This window comes from Lupinus angustifolius, chromosome LG04 (assembly GCF_001865875.1).
Source record: "Lupinus angustifolius cultivar Tanjil chromosome LG04, LupAngTanjil_v1.0, whole genome shotgun sequence".
Lineage (NCBI taxonomy): Eukaryota > Viridiplantae > Streptophyta > Magnoliopsida > Fabales > Fabaceae > Lupinus > Lupinus angustifolius.
In genome coordinates, this window is record NC_032012.1 from 26,841,813 (window position 1) to 26,855,133 (window position 13,321).

At 35.5% G+C, this 13,321-nt stretch overlaps 2 protein-coding genes across 4 annotated transcripts; one reads left to right on the forward strand and one right to left on the reverse strand.

Moving 5' to 3' along the window:
• Window positions 1,584–9,391, forward strand: LOC109346765 (eukaryotic translation initiation factor 5B-like). Of its 3 annotated transcripts, XM_019586533.1 has the most exons (13): window positions 1,584–1,694; window positions 1,865–3,981; window positions 4,447–4,985; window positions 5,083–5,190; window positions 5,282–5,382; window positions 5,464–5,554; window positions 5,648–5,758; window positions 5,832–5,897; window positions 6,448–6,507; window positions 6,597–7,154; window positions 8,330–8,449; window positions 8,718–8,837; window positions 8,924–9,391. In XM_019586533.1, exons 2-13 carry the CDS (start codon window positions 1,914–1,916, stop codon window positions 8,987–8,989), a joined length of 4,008 nt encoding a protein of 1,335 aa, XP_019442078.1. In that variant the 5' UTR covers window positions 1,584–1,694; window positions 1,865–1,913; the 3' UTR covers window positions 8,990–9,391. The 3 variants fall into 3 exon arrangements, with proteins under 3 accessions (XP_019442078.1, XP_019442079.1, XP_019442077.1); XM_019586534.1 differs by lacking the exon at window positions 1,584–1,694 and having other exon boundaries at window positions 1,799–3,975; XM_019586532.1 differs by lacking the exon at window positions 1,584–1,694 and having other exon boundaries at window positions 1,801–3,981.
• On the reverse strand, window positions 11,698–12,381 carry LOC109344769 (extensin-3-like). Its single transcript, XM_019583518.1, has one exon. It carries the CDS (start codon window positions 12,379–12,381, stop codon window positions 11,698–11,700), a length of 684 nt encoding a protein of 227 aa, XP_019439063.1.

A 13,321-nucleotide genomic window follows, 5' to 3' on the forward strand; every position in this document is an offset into this window, starting at 1 on the left:
AAGTTTTAGAGAATAAATTATCTCCTCCAGCAAGTAAAAATATGACATATGTAATTTTGTTTAGTTTTAAAAATATTTTTTTAGAAAATGATTAAATAACACACATGTCATGATTTTAGTGGCTAGAGTAGATATATTATCTCCTTATACCATAAGTATTTTATTCCAGGAGTTTAATATATGTAGAATGTGATTCATTTAAGCCTTTTAGTGGCATGTAGTCATGTACTATATGTAGAGTGGTTCAGGGTGGTTTCATGGCAGCAATTCAATGTATCTTGAGTATTCCTTTCAGAAAGAGTGTTATGCTGAAATTATATGTTATTAAAAACCTTTTATTTACATGAACAATTTGTGAAAGAAAGAAAAAAATAATATTAAAGTATATCTCATATTTTTAGTGTTGCAACTGATCTCATGAAATGCTAATTACAATGCATTATTGAAGTATTGTTATTGAAAGCTAATTACATAAATTGAAGATATGAAAGGTGGGTGTTTTAGATTCAAACTCTTAGAAGTGTGTATCATCACTTTTAAATTCTTTGCTATAGCATAAGCTTATACATTAAAGCTCTCTTATACATTAAAACAACTTAATGTGAGCTAATACAAGTTTAAAGGTGAGATTAGGCTTAGAAAATTATGATTAAGCTTGTTCAAGTGTTCCCATTACAATTCTAATCATCTATTCATTCGCTTCACCCACTTCCACGTTACCGCTACCACCATTGCTGATGAATTCACTTTCGTTGTTGTCTGTATGCCACCTCCTTAACCATTGTCGCAATCTCGTCGCTACCACTTTCACCATCATATCCGGGAGTACATATGTTGTTTCACAAATTATACTACTTTATGTATTACTGTTTGTGATTGGTTGAAAAAATATATTTAAATTAAAATTTTAATAATTAATTATTTTTCTAATCAATCACAAGTAGTGATATACTGAGTGATACACTTTTATGGGACAGCAGATGTCCACCCATCATATCCCGCCACAAATGCCACCGCGACTACCTCCCAACCACCTACTACTATCATTACCACCACCATGATCTCCACCAAACATGTGACAACATTATTTTATATGGCATATTATCTTCACACCTTTTATAGCATTAAAAAATTTAGGTTTACATAATTAGCTCTTATATTATTTAAGACACATGTTATTGTGTCTTATCATGAATGTTAAAGAACCCACACCTAATTAACATGAAAATAGTTTAATTAATTAAGGTTTAACACCATCACAAATCACAATTTGAGCTGAAGATAAAGATTCCAGAGTGACAATGATAATTAAGCATAGAATGAGATATTCTCCAGTAATAAACCCTCCGATATAACAATACAGGAGGAAATAAATTTATAAAATTTTAATATATTTAATTCTAAAATAATAAAAAATCTGACTCCTTAATTTGAATCTGAGTCCAATATCGGAGAGGATCTCAGCCCAAACATCGGAGAAAAATGGAGTGATTGGCATTGATTTTGGAAGGGTTTGGGCCCATGGGCTTGGGTTAAAACTTGTTACCCGGGGCAACCCTAAAAGAACCCAATCACTCTTCACTATAGTTGCCGGCCTCTGTAACAGAGTTTCTTAATTTTGATTTATCTTTTATTATTATTAACTCACATTTCATTCATTCACCCTTCGTTCCTATTATCTCCATTCTTTTCAGGTTCTCTCTCAACTTTTCACTCTTCCTTAGATTCATATCTTCTATTTTATTTTTAGTATCAGATTCTTTTAACTTTTTCGATTCTTTTCATTTTACTATAATAATATTTTACGTGATTCGATTTTTTCACTTTGCGATTTCGACTCTGAAGGATTTGTTTTCACTCACAGGATCGTAACCCTAACTTTTTCAAGAGAAAGGAAACCCTAATCTGAGCGAATGGGGAAGAAGAAGCCCACGGCCCGCGGCCACGACGACAACCCGCCTGCGCCATCTCAGGGCGGCGGCGGTAAATCTAAGAAGAAGGTTGTCATCGATGACGATGAGTATGCTATTGCACCTGAGCTCTCTGAGGAGGCAAAGGTTTTGGAAGAGAAGCATGTTGGGAAGAAGAAAGGTAAGAAAGGTAATGCTAAAGTTGCTAAGGATGATGATGATGATGATGATGATTATGTTATAGTTGGTGATGATGATAATGATGATGTGCCTGAAGTTGTGTTTGCTGGGAAGAAGAAGAAGGGTAAATCGAAAAATGGTGGTGGTGCTGTGGGGAGTTTGTTTGCTGCATCGGCTTTTGATTTACTTGGTGAAGAGGAGGGTGGTGATGATGATGGCGGTAGTGGAGAGAAATCTGAGGAGGATGAACCTGTGGTTAGTTTTACGGGTAAGAAGAAACCCTCCAAGGGATCAAAGAAAAGTGCTAGTAATTTGTTCTCGGCTTTTGATGCTATTGAGGATGAGAATGATGGTGAGGTTGATGATGGTAGGGATGAGAATGATGAGGTTGATGAACCCGTTATTGCTTTTACGGGGAAGAAGAAATCTTCAAAAGGAAGCAAAAAGGGTGGTCCTTTGTTTTCCGCTGCTGGTTTTGTTGAGAATGATGACGAGCAGGATGGTAAGAATGAGAAGGACGATGATGATGATGAAGACATAGGACCAACCACTTTCTCAGGTAAGAAGAAGTCATCAAAATCTTCTAAGAAGGCTGTAAATTCACTTGAGGATATTGTTTCTGTTCCCGAGTCAGATAAAATTGGTGATGAAAAAGATGAGGAGGATGTTTCTTTAGTTGCATTTTCAGGTAAAAAGAAGTCTTCTAAAAAGAAAAGCAGTAGTGCTACTACCAAAGTGAGTGATGAAATTGGGTCTGTGAGTGAAAAAGTGGCTGTAGCCGAGCCTGAGCAACCTAGTATTGGAATTAGTAATAAGAGTGAAGGGGTCACTGAAACATCCAAAAATAAGAAGAAAAAGAATAAGAAGAGTGGAAGAACTGCACAAGAGGAGGACGATTTGGACAAGATTCTTGCAGAACTTGGTGAGGCCCCTCCTGTAGCAAAACCGGTTTCTCCTCCACCACAGGATGATAAAGTTCAGCCTCCTCCTGAAGTAGGTTCTGCTGCTGATCCTTCAGGTGAGAAGGAGGGGGATGAGGAGACAGTGGAGACAGCTGCTGCTAAGAAGAAGAAAAAGAAGAAGGAAAAGGAGAAGGAGAAGAAGGCAGCAGCAGCAGCTGCGGTGGCTGGAAGTGCACCAGAAGAAGTTCAAACTGAGACAATTGAGCCAAAGAAGAAAGATTCGAAGACTAAAGTGGCTGACAAGAAAGTGCCAAAGCATGTCAGAGAGATGCAAGAGGCACTTGCTCGAAGGCAAGAGGCTGAAGAGAGGAAGAGAAGAGAAGAGGAGGAGAAGTTAAGGAAGGAAGAAGAGGAGAGGATAAGGAAGGAAGAAGAGGAGAGACAGGCAGAAGAGGCTAGACGCAGAAAGAAGGAAAGAGAAAAAGAAAAACTCCTGAAAAAGAAGCAGGAAGGTAAACTATTGACTGGTAAACAGAAGGAAGAAGCTCGCCGTTTGGAGGCAATGAGGAAGCAGTTTCTTAATAGCACAGGGAGTGTGACACTTCCTGCTGGGGAATCTGCCCCAACATCCAAAAGACCCATATACAAGTCAAAGAAGTCAAAACCAAACCATCAAAATCAGAATGGTGCTGCTGCTGCTGCTGTTGAGACAGCTGAAAGTGCTGAAACAAAGGGAAATCAGGAGACTACCATTGATATGGGTTCAGAGGAACCAGAAAAGGTTGAAGAAGTGGAGTCGGTACTGGCGGAGGACAAAGTTGAACTTTCTAAACCAATTGAAGAGGACGCAGCAGCAGAAGAAGAGGAAGATGATGAGTGGGATGCAAAAAGCTGGGATGATGTTAATCTAAATGCCAAAGGCGCATTTGCTGATGAAGAGGCTGACTCAGAGCCTGAACCTATAGTCAAGAAGGAGCTAAAAAGTGCTGGTAACCTTTGCATGTTTATTTATTCTTTTGCCAGTTATTTGTTTGGTGTACTTGAAATCTATTTGATGTTTGGAAATAACTAGCTTCATGGCTTCATGCCATATTGTTCGCTATTGTGGACGAGATCTAAAATTATAATTGCTTTTTGCTGCCTTACAAAAACAGAGTGAGAGTGAGAGATCAGTGGGCTATATTTTGACATTTTGAGATACACTGTATAAACTTAACTTTGCTGTTTGGACCAAGAACAAAGTGTGTCATTTGACCCATGTGGACAACCTCCCCATCTACCTAGATAAGACATTGTTGTGTCTGCTACTGTAGTGTTTGCAATTGTGCGAGGGGTTGAATAGAAAAATTATGGTTTATACTGTTGCTGTTTCCCTTTTAAATTTAATATTTTCATTGCTAATTACTTTCCCGCTAGTTTGTACAATGCTTTTTGATTTTCCTCCTACACAATAGGTGCTACAAAGAAAACTGTTTCTAATCCCGTGGCTGAAGAAATTGAAGATAGAAAACTGGCTAACGTTGTGGTTGTGGAAAAAACTAAAAAGCATGATCTGGACTCTAGAAGGGAACCACCAAACTCCGTCGTTCTTCCTAAGGCGGGTGAAGAGAACCTGCGCTCTCCAATTTGCTGTATCATGGGGCATGTTGACACTGGCAAAACCAAGTTGCTGGATTGTATTCGAGGTACTAATGTCCAGGAGGGTGAGGCTGGTGGTATCACACAGCAGATTGGTGCGACATTCTTTCCTGCTGAGAACATACGTGAAAGAACAAAAGAGTTGAAAGCTGATGCAAAGCTGAAAGTTCCCGGTCTACTGGTTATTGATACGCCAGGGCACGAATCGTTTACTAACTTAAGGTCTCGGGGTTCTGGTCTATGTGATATTGCAATTTTGGTCGTTGACATTATGCATGGCTTGGAGCCACAAACAATAGAATCACTCAATCTATTAAAAATGAGGAACACAGAATTCATCATTGCCTTAAATAAGGTTAGTTTTGATGCCTTACACTTGTACAAGCTATTGGTTCTTTTATTTTCTTATGGGTTGTCCTCTAGTATGTCTCAGTGTTCTTGTAATATTGCAGGTTGACAGACTTTATGGATGGAAAACATGCCGCAATTCTCCAATTGTTAAAGCAATGAAGCAGCAGACTAAGGACGTTCAAAATGAGTTCAATATGAGGCTTACTCAGGTTATAAAGGATGTTCCTTTTATTTCTCAGTAGTACAAGATAAGTTTTGTTATTGTTTGCCAACCTAGTTTTTCTTCTGCCTCTTTGCTAGATTATTACACAATTCAAGGAACAGGGGCTAAATACTGAGTTGTATTATAAAAACAAAGAAATGGGTGAAACATTCAGTATTGTACCTACTAGTGCAATAAGGTAACCATGGTAGCCTATCAGCTGTAATACTTTCCCAACTTTTCACGTGTTGTTTTCATATTCGAGTCTTTGATATTTCAGCGGTGAAGGAATCCCTGATATGCTATTACTGTTGGTTAATTGGACCCAAAAAACAATGGTTGAGAAACTTACATATAGTGATGAAGTGCAGGTTAGCTTCATTCTGACATAATATTGTAGCTGGTTGAATACTTAAGATGGCTTTATTGCAGTGACCTAATTGTTGTTTAATTGTGACTGCCAGTGTACTGTTTTGGAGGTCAAGGTTGTTGAAGGTCATGGAACCACTATTGATGTTGTTTTAGTTAATGGTGTTCTTCATGAAGGAGATCAAATAGTTGTCTGTGGAATGCAGGCATGCATCTTAAACTCTATATCATCTATTACTACTTCCTCACTGCTTCTGACTAATTAAATTTCTATTATAGAGTCCAATTGTCACCACAATTCGAGCTTTATTGACACCTCATCCAATGAAGGAACTCCGTGTTAAGGTTTGTTTATCCCTTGTCATTTATTTATGATATCAGATGTGTAATTGCTAGCACAATTAGAATATTTTACATAACATTCTAGTTTGCATGTAAATGCTAGGATTTTTTGGCCTGACGTCGTAATCTCATTTCTACCTGATTTCATGTTTGAAAAAGGCTTGGTTGTTGTAGTATTTGTTTATAAGGCTTCCGGTTCTTAGGAGTATGTAACTGTTTTGTCTTTTTAAGATATTTCTGGGACTTTCTTCATCTCTAACTCAACATCTGCAAGTATAGTTCATATTGCATATTTTTATGCTTAATATTAACCAACTACTGTGTGCTAGTCTAGTGGGAGACCTTGTGGGTGGAGGGATCTTGGATGATCAGTTTGTTAGACCTGGAATTTTTTTATAGGATTGGGCAGATAATCTTCTCATCCATGTATCTAAATGTTAATAATTTCTTTTCTATAACATATATTCTTGAACATTGAATTTCATCCATGCGGAGGAAGTATGTTTATTCAATATGCATGCTTTTCAAGTAAGTTATGGTCATCTAATCTCAGGGTACATATATCCATCATAAAGAAATCAAAGCTGCAATGGGTATAAAGATCACAGCCCAGGTACTTTTTTGTGCAGTGGATTTTTCTTGTATTAATGCGTCTTTATCCAATAATCTATAGAGTTAGTTTTATTTTGTAATATTTTTCAGGGGCTTGAAAATGCTATTGCTGGCACTGCGTTATATGTTGTGAAGCCTGGTGATGACGTGGAAAAATTTATAGAAGCTGCTGAGGAAGATATGAATTCAGTCATGAGCAGGATTGATAGGAGTGGTGAGGGAGTTTGTGTTCAGGCATCTACACTTGGTTCCTTGGAAGCATTGCTGGAGTTTTTGAAAACACCAGAAGTGAATATTCCTGTTAGTGGCATAAGCATAGGCCCTGTACATAAAAAAGATGTAATGAAGGCCAGTGTAATGCTTGAAAAGAAACGAGAGTATGCTACTATATTGGCATTTGATGTCAAAGTCACTCCTGAGGCTAGGGAACTTGCAGATGAACTGGGTGTGAAAGTTTTTATCGCTGATATCATTTATCATCTCTTTGATCAATTTAAGGCATATATTGACAACATTAAGGAGGAGAAAAAGAGAGAAGCTGCTGACGAGGCAGTATTCCCATGTGTTCTGAGAACTTTACCAAATTGCGTTTTCAACAAGAAGGATCCAATTGTTTTGGGAGTTGATATCCTTGAAGGCATTTTGAAGGTATTTTTTTATCTCAATTTTTTTTTGATCTTGCTGCTATGTTTTTGATGAACTGTAGCTTTTTTATGAGGCATTTTTGACAGTAGTAAACCCAATGGCTCTATTTTGTTTTGGATCTTTGTTTGGCAAAAGAAATAATACCGTAGCACATATATTTCTTTGCCCCTTCAATAATTTAGGCTACATTTTTTAGTAGTTGGAAAGTGGTGAGGTGGGAAATTTGGAATGGAAATAATTTCATGCTTGGTACATCAAAAAGGTTGGATGATTGAAAGTGGAATGCAACTAATTTTTACATTTCACTACACAAAAATTAGTGTCCCAAGTAAAAAAAGTGAGCTGAGACTGTCTACCAAGAAACAAGGAGTGATAATTAACACCTTCATTCCGCTGCATTGCCACTTCTTTCTTCATTTTCCTACCTGTTCAAATTATCATAGCCTTTTTGATAACCCTGGGGAACTATAAAATGAGTTCATTAAAACTTGGGCAAAGTTTTTGTTCCAAATTAAACAATGACTCCATATTTCCTGTATATCAGAATTGTCTGTCTTAAGCTATGGCATATATGAAAATCCGGTGCGTTTGTGTCATGATATATAGCTTGAATGTTGTGCTTTCGTCATTGTCATCTTACAACATTTATCAGCTGATTTTATTATTGTTCTGTATTTGATTGTGTCCATGATTTATTAACTTATTGGTTTATGTTTGTTCATTTGATGCTTGCTGACCTAGTTCAAATGATTTTACCCGCATTTTATGTTTTATATTTCTCATGTATCCTTATTTATTAGAGTTATCGAAGTGCAGTCACCTTATGAGTGTTACTGTGATTAAGACCTTGCCTAACCTGTAAAAGAAAGAATTGTCCAAACTGGCTTACTATGAGTGCATCTGAGCTTCTATAAATAGAAGCCAAAATCAGTTAAGAGAGTAATATATGTCAGAATCAGTTAACAAGAGAATAATAGAAGTCAAAATCAGTTAACAAGAGAATAATAGAATCATTTCAGTTTCTCATTCTCTCCTAGATTCTTCTTAATTCTAAGAATTGATGTTCACCATTTAAGCCTTATCTTCCTTGGGTTATGGTGTTAGTGAGTGCCATGTTGTGCACTAAATTGTTTTGGTTTCTTTAAATTTGTTTGCATCTAATATTTTCTGCTTGACAGATCGGGACACCAATTTGTATTCCGTCCAGAGAGTTCATTGATATTGGTCGCATTGCCTCTATCGAGAATAACCATAAACCTGTTGATTTTGCTAAAAAGGGGCAGAAAGTAGCAATAAAGGTATGTGCTTGGACTGAAACTAGATTCTTCTTAATGGACTTTCCGGAAGCTTACAAAGTTGTCTCCAGTTTAGAATTGAATTGGTAACATGTATTGAAAAGTAAAAACCTCTCCTTTACTTAGTTGATAGCTTTGAGTTGCACACGCTGATCAATGTCTGTTTTAATGCACAGATAAAATGTGTCTTGATCCATTTATAGACCAATGACATGTGTTCAATTACATTTGGCATTGGTCTTACGGTTACCTTTTCAATTTGGTTTTACAGATTGTTGGCAGTAATTCAGAAGAGCAACAAAAAATGTTTGGGAGACATTTTGAGATAGATGATGAACTTGTAAGCCATATTTCACGGAGTTCTATTGATGTTCTCAAAGCTAATTATCGGGTAAGTTATTGATAACAAACTTAACGGGCAACATCTATGGATATTGTTGAACAGTTTTGTAAAAGTTACATTATTGATTGATGCAGGATGATCTTTCCACTGAGGAATGGAGACTAGTTGTGAAATTGAAGGCTGTTTTCAAGATACAATGAGGGAACTTGAGTACTATTTATTTCAGAAAAGCAAGGTTTCAGCAAAATGTAATACAAAACTGTGAAGCATGGAGACTAATAAAGAGTATACATCGATTCAGGTATCGGAACAATTAGTTGTACAATCCCTTCTGCACAAGCAATTCCAATGCTGTGTCATCTGCGAATCTCATGTGGAAAGTTTGAAGAAGAAAAAAAACGAGGAATTTTTTTTGTGAATTACTATGTTTGTGTTATACATGGAAAAGCAAATACTGAGTTATACATTTGCAATTGTTCAGTGAGGAAAAGCAAAATTGTAGCGGAGTAACTACTGACGGTAAGGGGAAAATAATGTTGGTATTTTTGGTTTTGTGGCACTCGAACATAAATGTTTTTCAATTTGCAGGTCACTTTTTTGGACTTACACTGTTTCTTGTCTTTCCTGTCCCCACCATTTTTGCACAACTTTTTCTGTTGACATATATTATTAGTAGGGCATAAAAGTATCCCTTCTGACTTGTGTTGTAGGCTATCATAGAATCTTTGCATTCAAGTTCTCTTCTAGACACCCGTTTCTGAATTTTATTGTTCAAGAATGTAATGATTCAATTTGATCTCTAATAAGGTTCTACAAAGTTGATAAAAAAATGGTGTAGTCAAGTAGCTGTTGCACAATGTTTATATTAGCAAGTTGAAATAGAAGAATTGTTGATGGAATATTATGTGGGAATACAAAGTATAGCTTCTGAAGAATATAACTTGTGTTCATGGGTCTTGGATGCAACTTATTAATTTGTGATGGGGGAAACTTGACATATTGAACTAGCAATAGCCAGGGATAAGGATGACTCAGGCTTATCCGCTCATTTGTTTGACCCTATTGTAATTGAGTCTGAATATGTTTGGATTCAATTGGGTTTAGAGTACGGTTCAATATTTAGGATTGAGTAAGGGACAAACAAGATTGGGTTTGAGCTGTCACAGTGTAACTTAATCGTCATGTTTATATGTGCATATTTATGTTGTTTAGAGTTATAACATGATTAGACTCAAATATGATCAAATTTCATTAGGTCTAAGGTCGAGTTAAAAAATTAGACCATGGTAATATTGCCAAATAATGGATAAATATGATCCGACCTGACAGTTCTAAGTTATCCTTTCCTCATATTTGTATGTGCTATTTAACTATGTCAAGAGTAACGACATTTCTTTGATCATAATATCATAAATTTTCTAATTTTTTATCATATATATATATATAGGTAAACGATTAATAAAATATTCACATTAACAAGTATTATATTTGTCTGAATCTAGGGTTAGGTTTAAAAGTTCATTTGATCGATATTTGGAGTTGGGTTACTATGAGGTCTAGGATCGAGTTCACATTAAAAAAATACCTTGACTAACATTTAAGGTTGGATAAAGGATAAACCTTATCCGACTCATGCTCAAACCTAACACTAACCTAGTATGGATTGATTTTTAGACATAAATCATCCGGTCTACACGTAATTGACTTGTGGTCTATATGTATTAGTTTGCTTTCATTGTAACATCTGAGTTAAATATTATATTCAGTTTGTACTTGTTTGGATTAATTTTTTATATGAAAGATTAAAATTACACATACACATCCAAACTCACTTTAAAGTTTAAAGTGACAAATTTACATGTATTAATGTTACTATTATCACAACCTTGTCATAATAATCTTTACATACAGTGTACATATATAATGCAACATGTCTGCAACTTTATTCCTATCATAAACAAATAACTATTATATAAATTTAAAATATTATATCAAAGATCATAACATAATTAGTGTCACAAATAGGTAGAAATATTATATCCATTGGATGATGTTCTCGTTGAAAAACAATTAGATATCAGTGTGATTGTATTATATATAAGAAGAAACTAAATCTACTAACTTTATTATATTTATCATAAGAAATATTATTTCTACAGTGTAAATATTTTACTTGCCATGAAGATATATAAGTTTGCGAACACATATTTTTGTCATATTAAATGACCATTATTGGATTTAATACATGACTAATTGATTGTTGAATTTAAAATTTAGTTTATTTCAGAACATTATTGAATTGAAGTGCTAAGCATTAAACACATAAATATATTTGCACATATTCCTAATAATTATTTTGGATTAATTTTTGGAGATGTTTGAATTTGAAGGCCCTTAATTTCAATCATGAAAACCTGAATAAAGGGCAGAAAACCGGTTTTTATTCTAGTATATATCATTGTCGTGTGCAGAAATTTCAAACGTAAATAGAATATAGAGAAAATTATGACACAAGATTCAAAGAGAGAATGTGATTATTTTATTAACTTAAATAATAGATTGTCTTACAACACATGCAAACAGAGTAAGTTGAAAATTAAACTAGATCGGGTGCACGTACTATTTTAGATTGAAACCGCGTTGGGACATGCACACCATGCATAGTGCAAATAGAACATAAAAAATGTTGAAGATATTTAATTAGACTCACTTATTTCAATAGTAAGTTTTTGAACTTACTCCTTATCTTAGTCATCAATTCTATAAAAATCTAATAAGTTTAAATAGTGAATAGTCTAAATCATTAGATATTCATAGAATTTTAATGAATAGAATAAAGAGTAGGTTTAAAAAGTCCATTCTCAATTGTACGAAGAAACATAGCATAGAGAGTTGTAGTATGTTATATCTAATGGTGGTAAGGAGGTGGAGGTGAAGCATAGATATAGGCATGGGAAGGAGGTGGTGGAGGAGGAGGAGGAGATGGTTTCTTTTGCCGTGGAGAGCGGTATCCTGGGTCTCCTGGCGCTGGACTTGGGGCAGGTTTGGGCGCTGGAGGTGTTGGTGAATGAGGACGAGGATAACCTAGCATCTTAGGTGGTGGTGGTGGTGGTGGAGAGTGGTAAACATGCACTGGCGGAGGTGGAGGTGAAGCATAGATATAGGCATGGGAAGGAGGAGGAGGAGATGGTTTCTTTTGCCATGGAGAGCCGTATCTTGGGCCTCTTGGCTTTGGACTTGGGGCAGGTTTGGGCGGTGAAGGTGTTGGTCGAAGAGGATGAGGATTACCTAGAATCTTAGGTGGTGGTGGTGGTGGTGAAGAGTGGTAAGTGGGGACTGGTGGTGGTGGGGAAGAATACTTCCTCGGGGGTGGTGGAGAGTGGTAAACATGCACTGGCGGAGGTGGAGAGCTGTAATGGTAAGGAGTCTTTGGCGGCACCGGTGGTGGTGGTGGTGAGTGCACCGGTGGTAGTGGTGGTGACAGTGGAGGGTAGTTGTTGTTGGGTGGTGGAGGTGATGAATAGATATATGCATTGGCTGAGATTTGAGAGAGTATTATTGTTAATGCAAGAGTAAGAGTAGCCAAAGCCATTGTTCTTTCTCACTACAAAATAGCTTTTATTTGTGCTCATAGGAAAGCCACTCATGCCCATTATATAGAAAAACCTAGAGACACCATAAAGATTACATGTCCCACTTTTTATGTCTTATTCTGTCTTAATCTAATTGAAAATTGACAACTACATAAAAAAATTAAAAAAATTATTATTATTATATTATTTGGTAGGATTTAATTAGTTTCAAACAGAGAAATAGAAATTATTGGACATATAATCTTGGTTGAACAACTAGTGTCTTTTCAAATTTATTTTCATAATCATGATCTTGTGTCATTGAAAACGTTTTAGTTTGATAAAGATACTATATAAAGAATACATATCATTTGTTTAATACGATATTTCACTCTTTATTATAAGCTAATTAGAGTATCATTTTTTATTATTTTTTGTTTTTAAATTTTTGTATTTATATGTTAATATATGATTGTTTTAGAATAGAGAATAAGACACCATTAATAAGAGCCGATACTGATGGAAAGAATACATAGACAATAATACGTTCTGCATGTCAGGGCTGCTTTGGCCCTTGACAATTTGGCATCATGCATGCAAACCATGTGACGTTCCTTGGAAGTTTTGGAACACCGTGTTGAAATTTGTCAAAATGAATGAAAATTTACTTTGTTTTTTTAAATGTGATTTTTGGGTTCAAATTTAATTTTAGTAGAAACAACTCAATTTAAATGGAGGATTCAAATTTTAGTGATTTTTGGGTTCAAATTTAAATTTAACTTTAAATTTAATTACTCCACCTCAAACTCAATTATATTCCAAACATCAAATTTTTAAAAATTATATTTTACAAACACACGAATATAAGTAACCATTTTTTATAAGAAAAGAAATCATGATTTCGTTAAAAAGTGGGAACAAAATATAGAATAAGTGTGGTACTCTTTTCTATGAGTCTAA

Bases quoted from the DNA above. Each gene is read 5' to 3' on its own strand.
- LOC109346765 (XM_019586533.1), top strand. From the start codon at position 1,914: ATGGGGAAGAAGAAGCCCACGGCCCGCGGCCACGACGACAACCCGCCT. The intron at 5,191-5,281 runs GTTATAAAGGAT...CCTCTTTGCTAG, and splicing joins TCAATATGAGGCTTACTCAG to ATTATTACACAATTCAAGGA. The intron at 8,450-8,717 runs GTATGTGCTTGG...TTGGTTTTACAG, and splicing joins GGCAGAAAGTAGCAATAAAG to ATTGTTGGCAGTAATTCAGA.
- LOC109344769 (XM_019583518.1), bottom strand. From the start codon at position 12,381: ATGGCTTTGGCTACTCTTACTCTTGCATTAACAATAATACTCTCTCAA.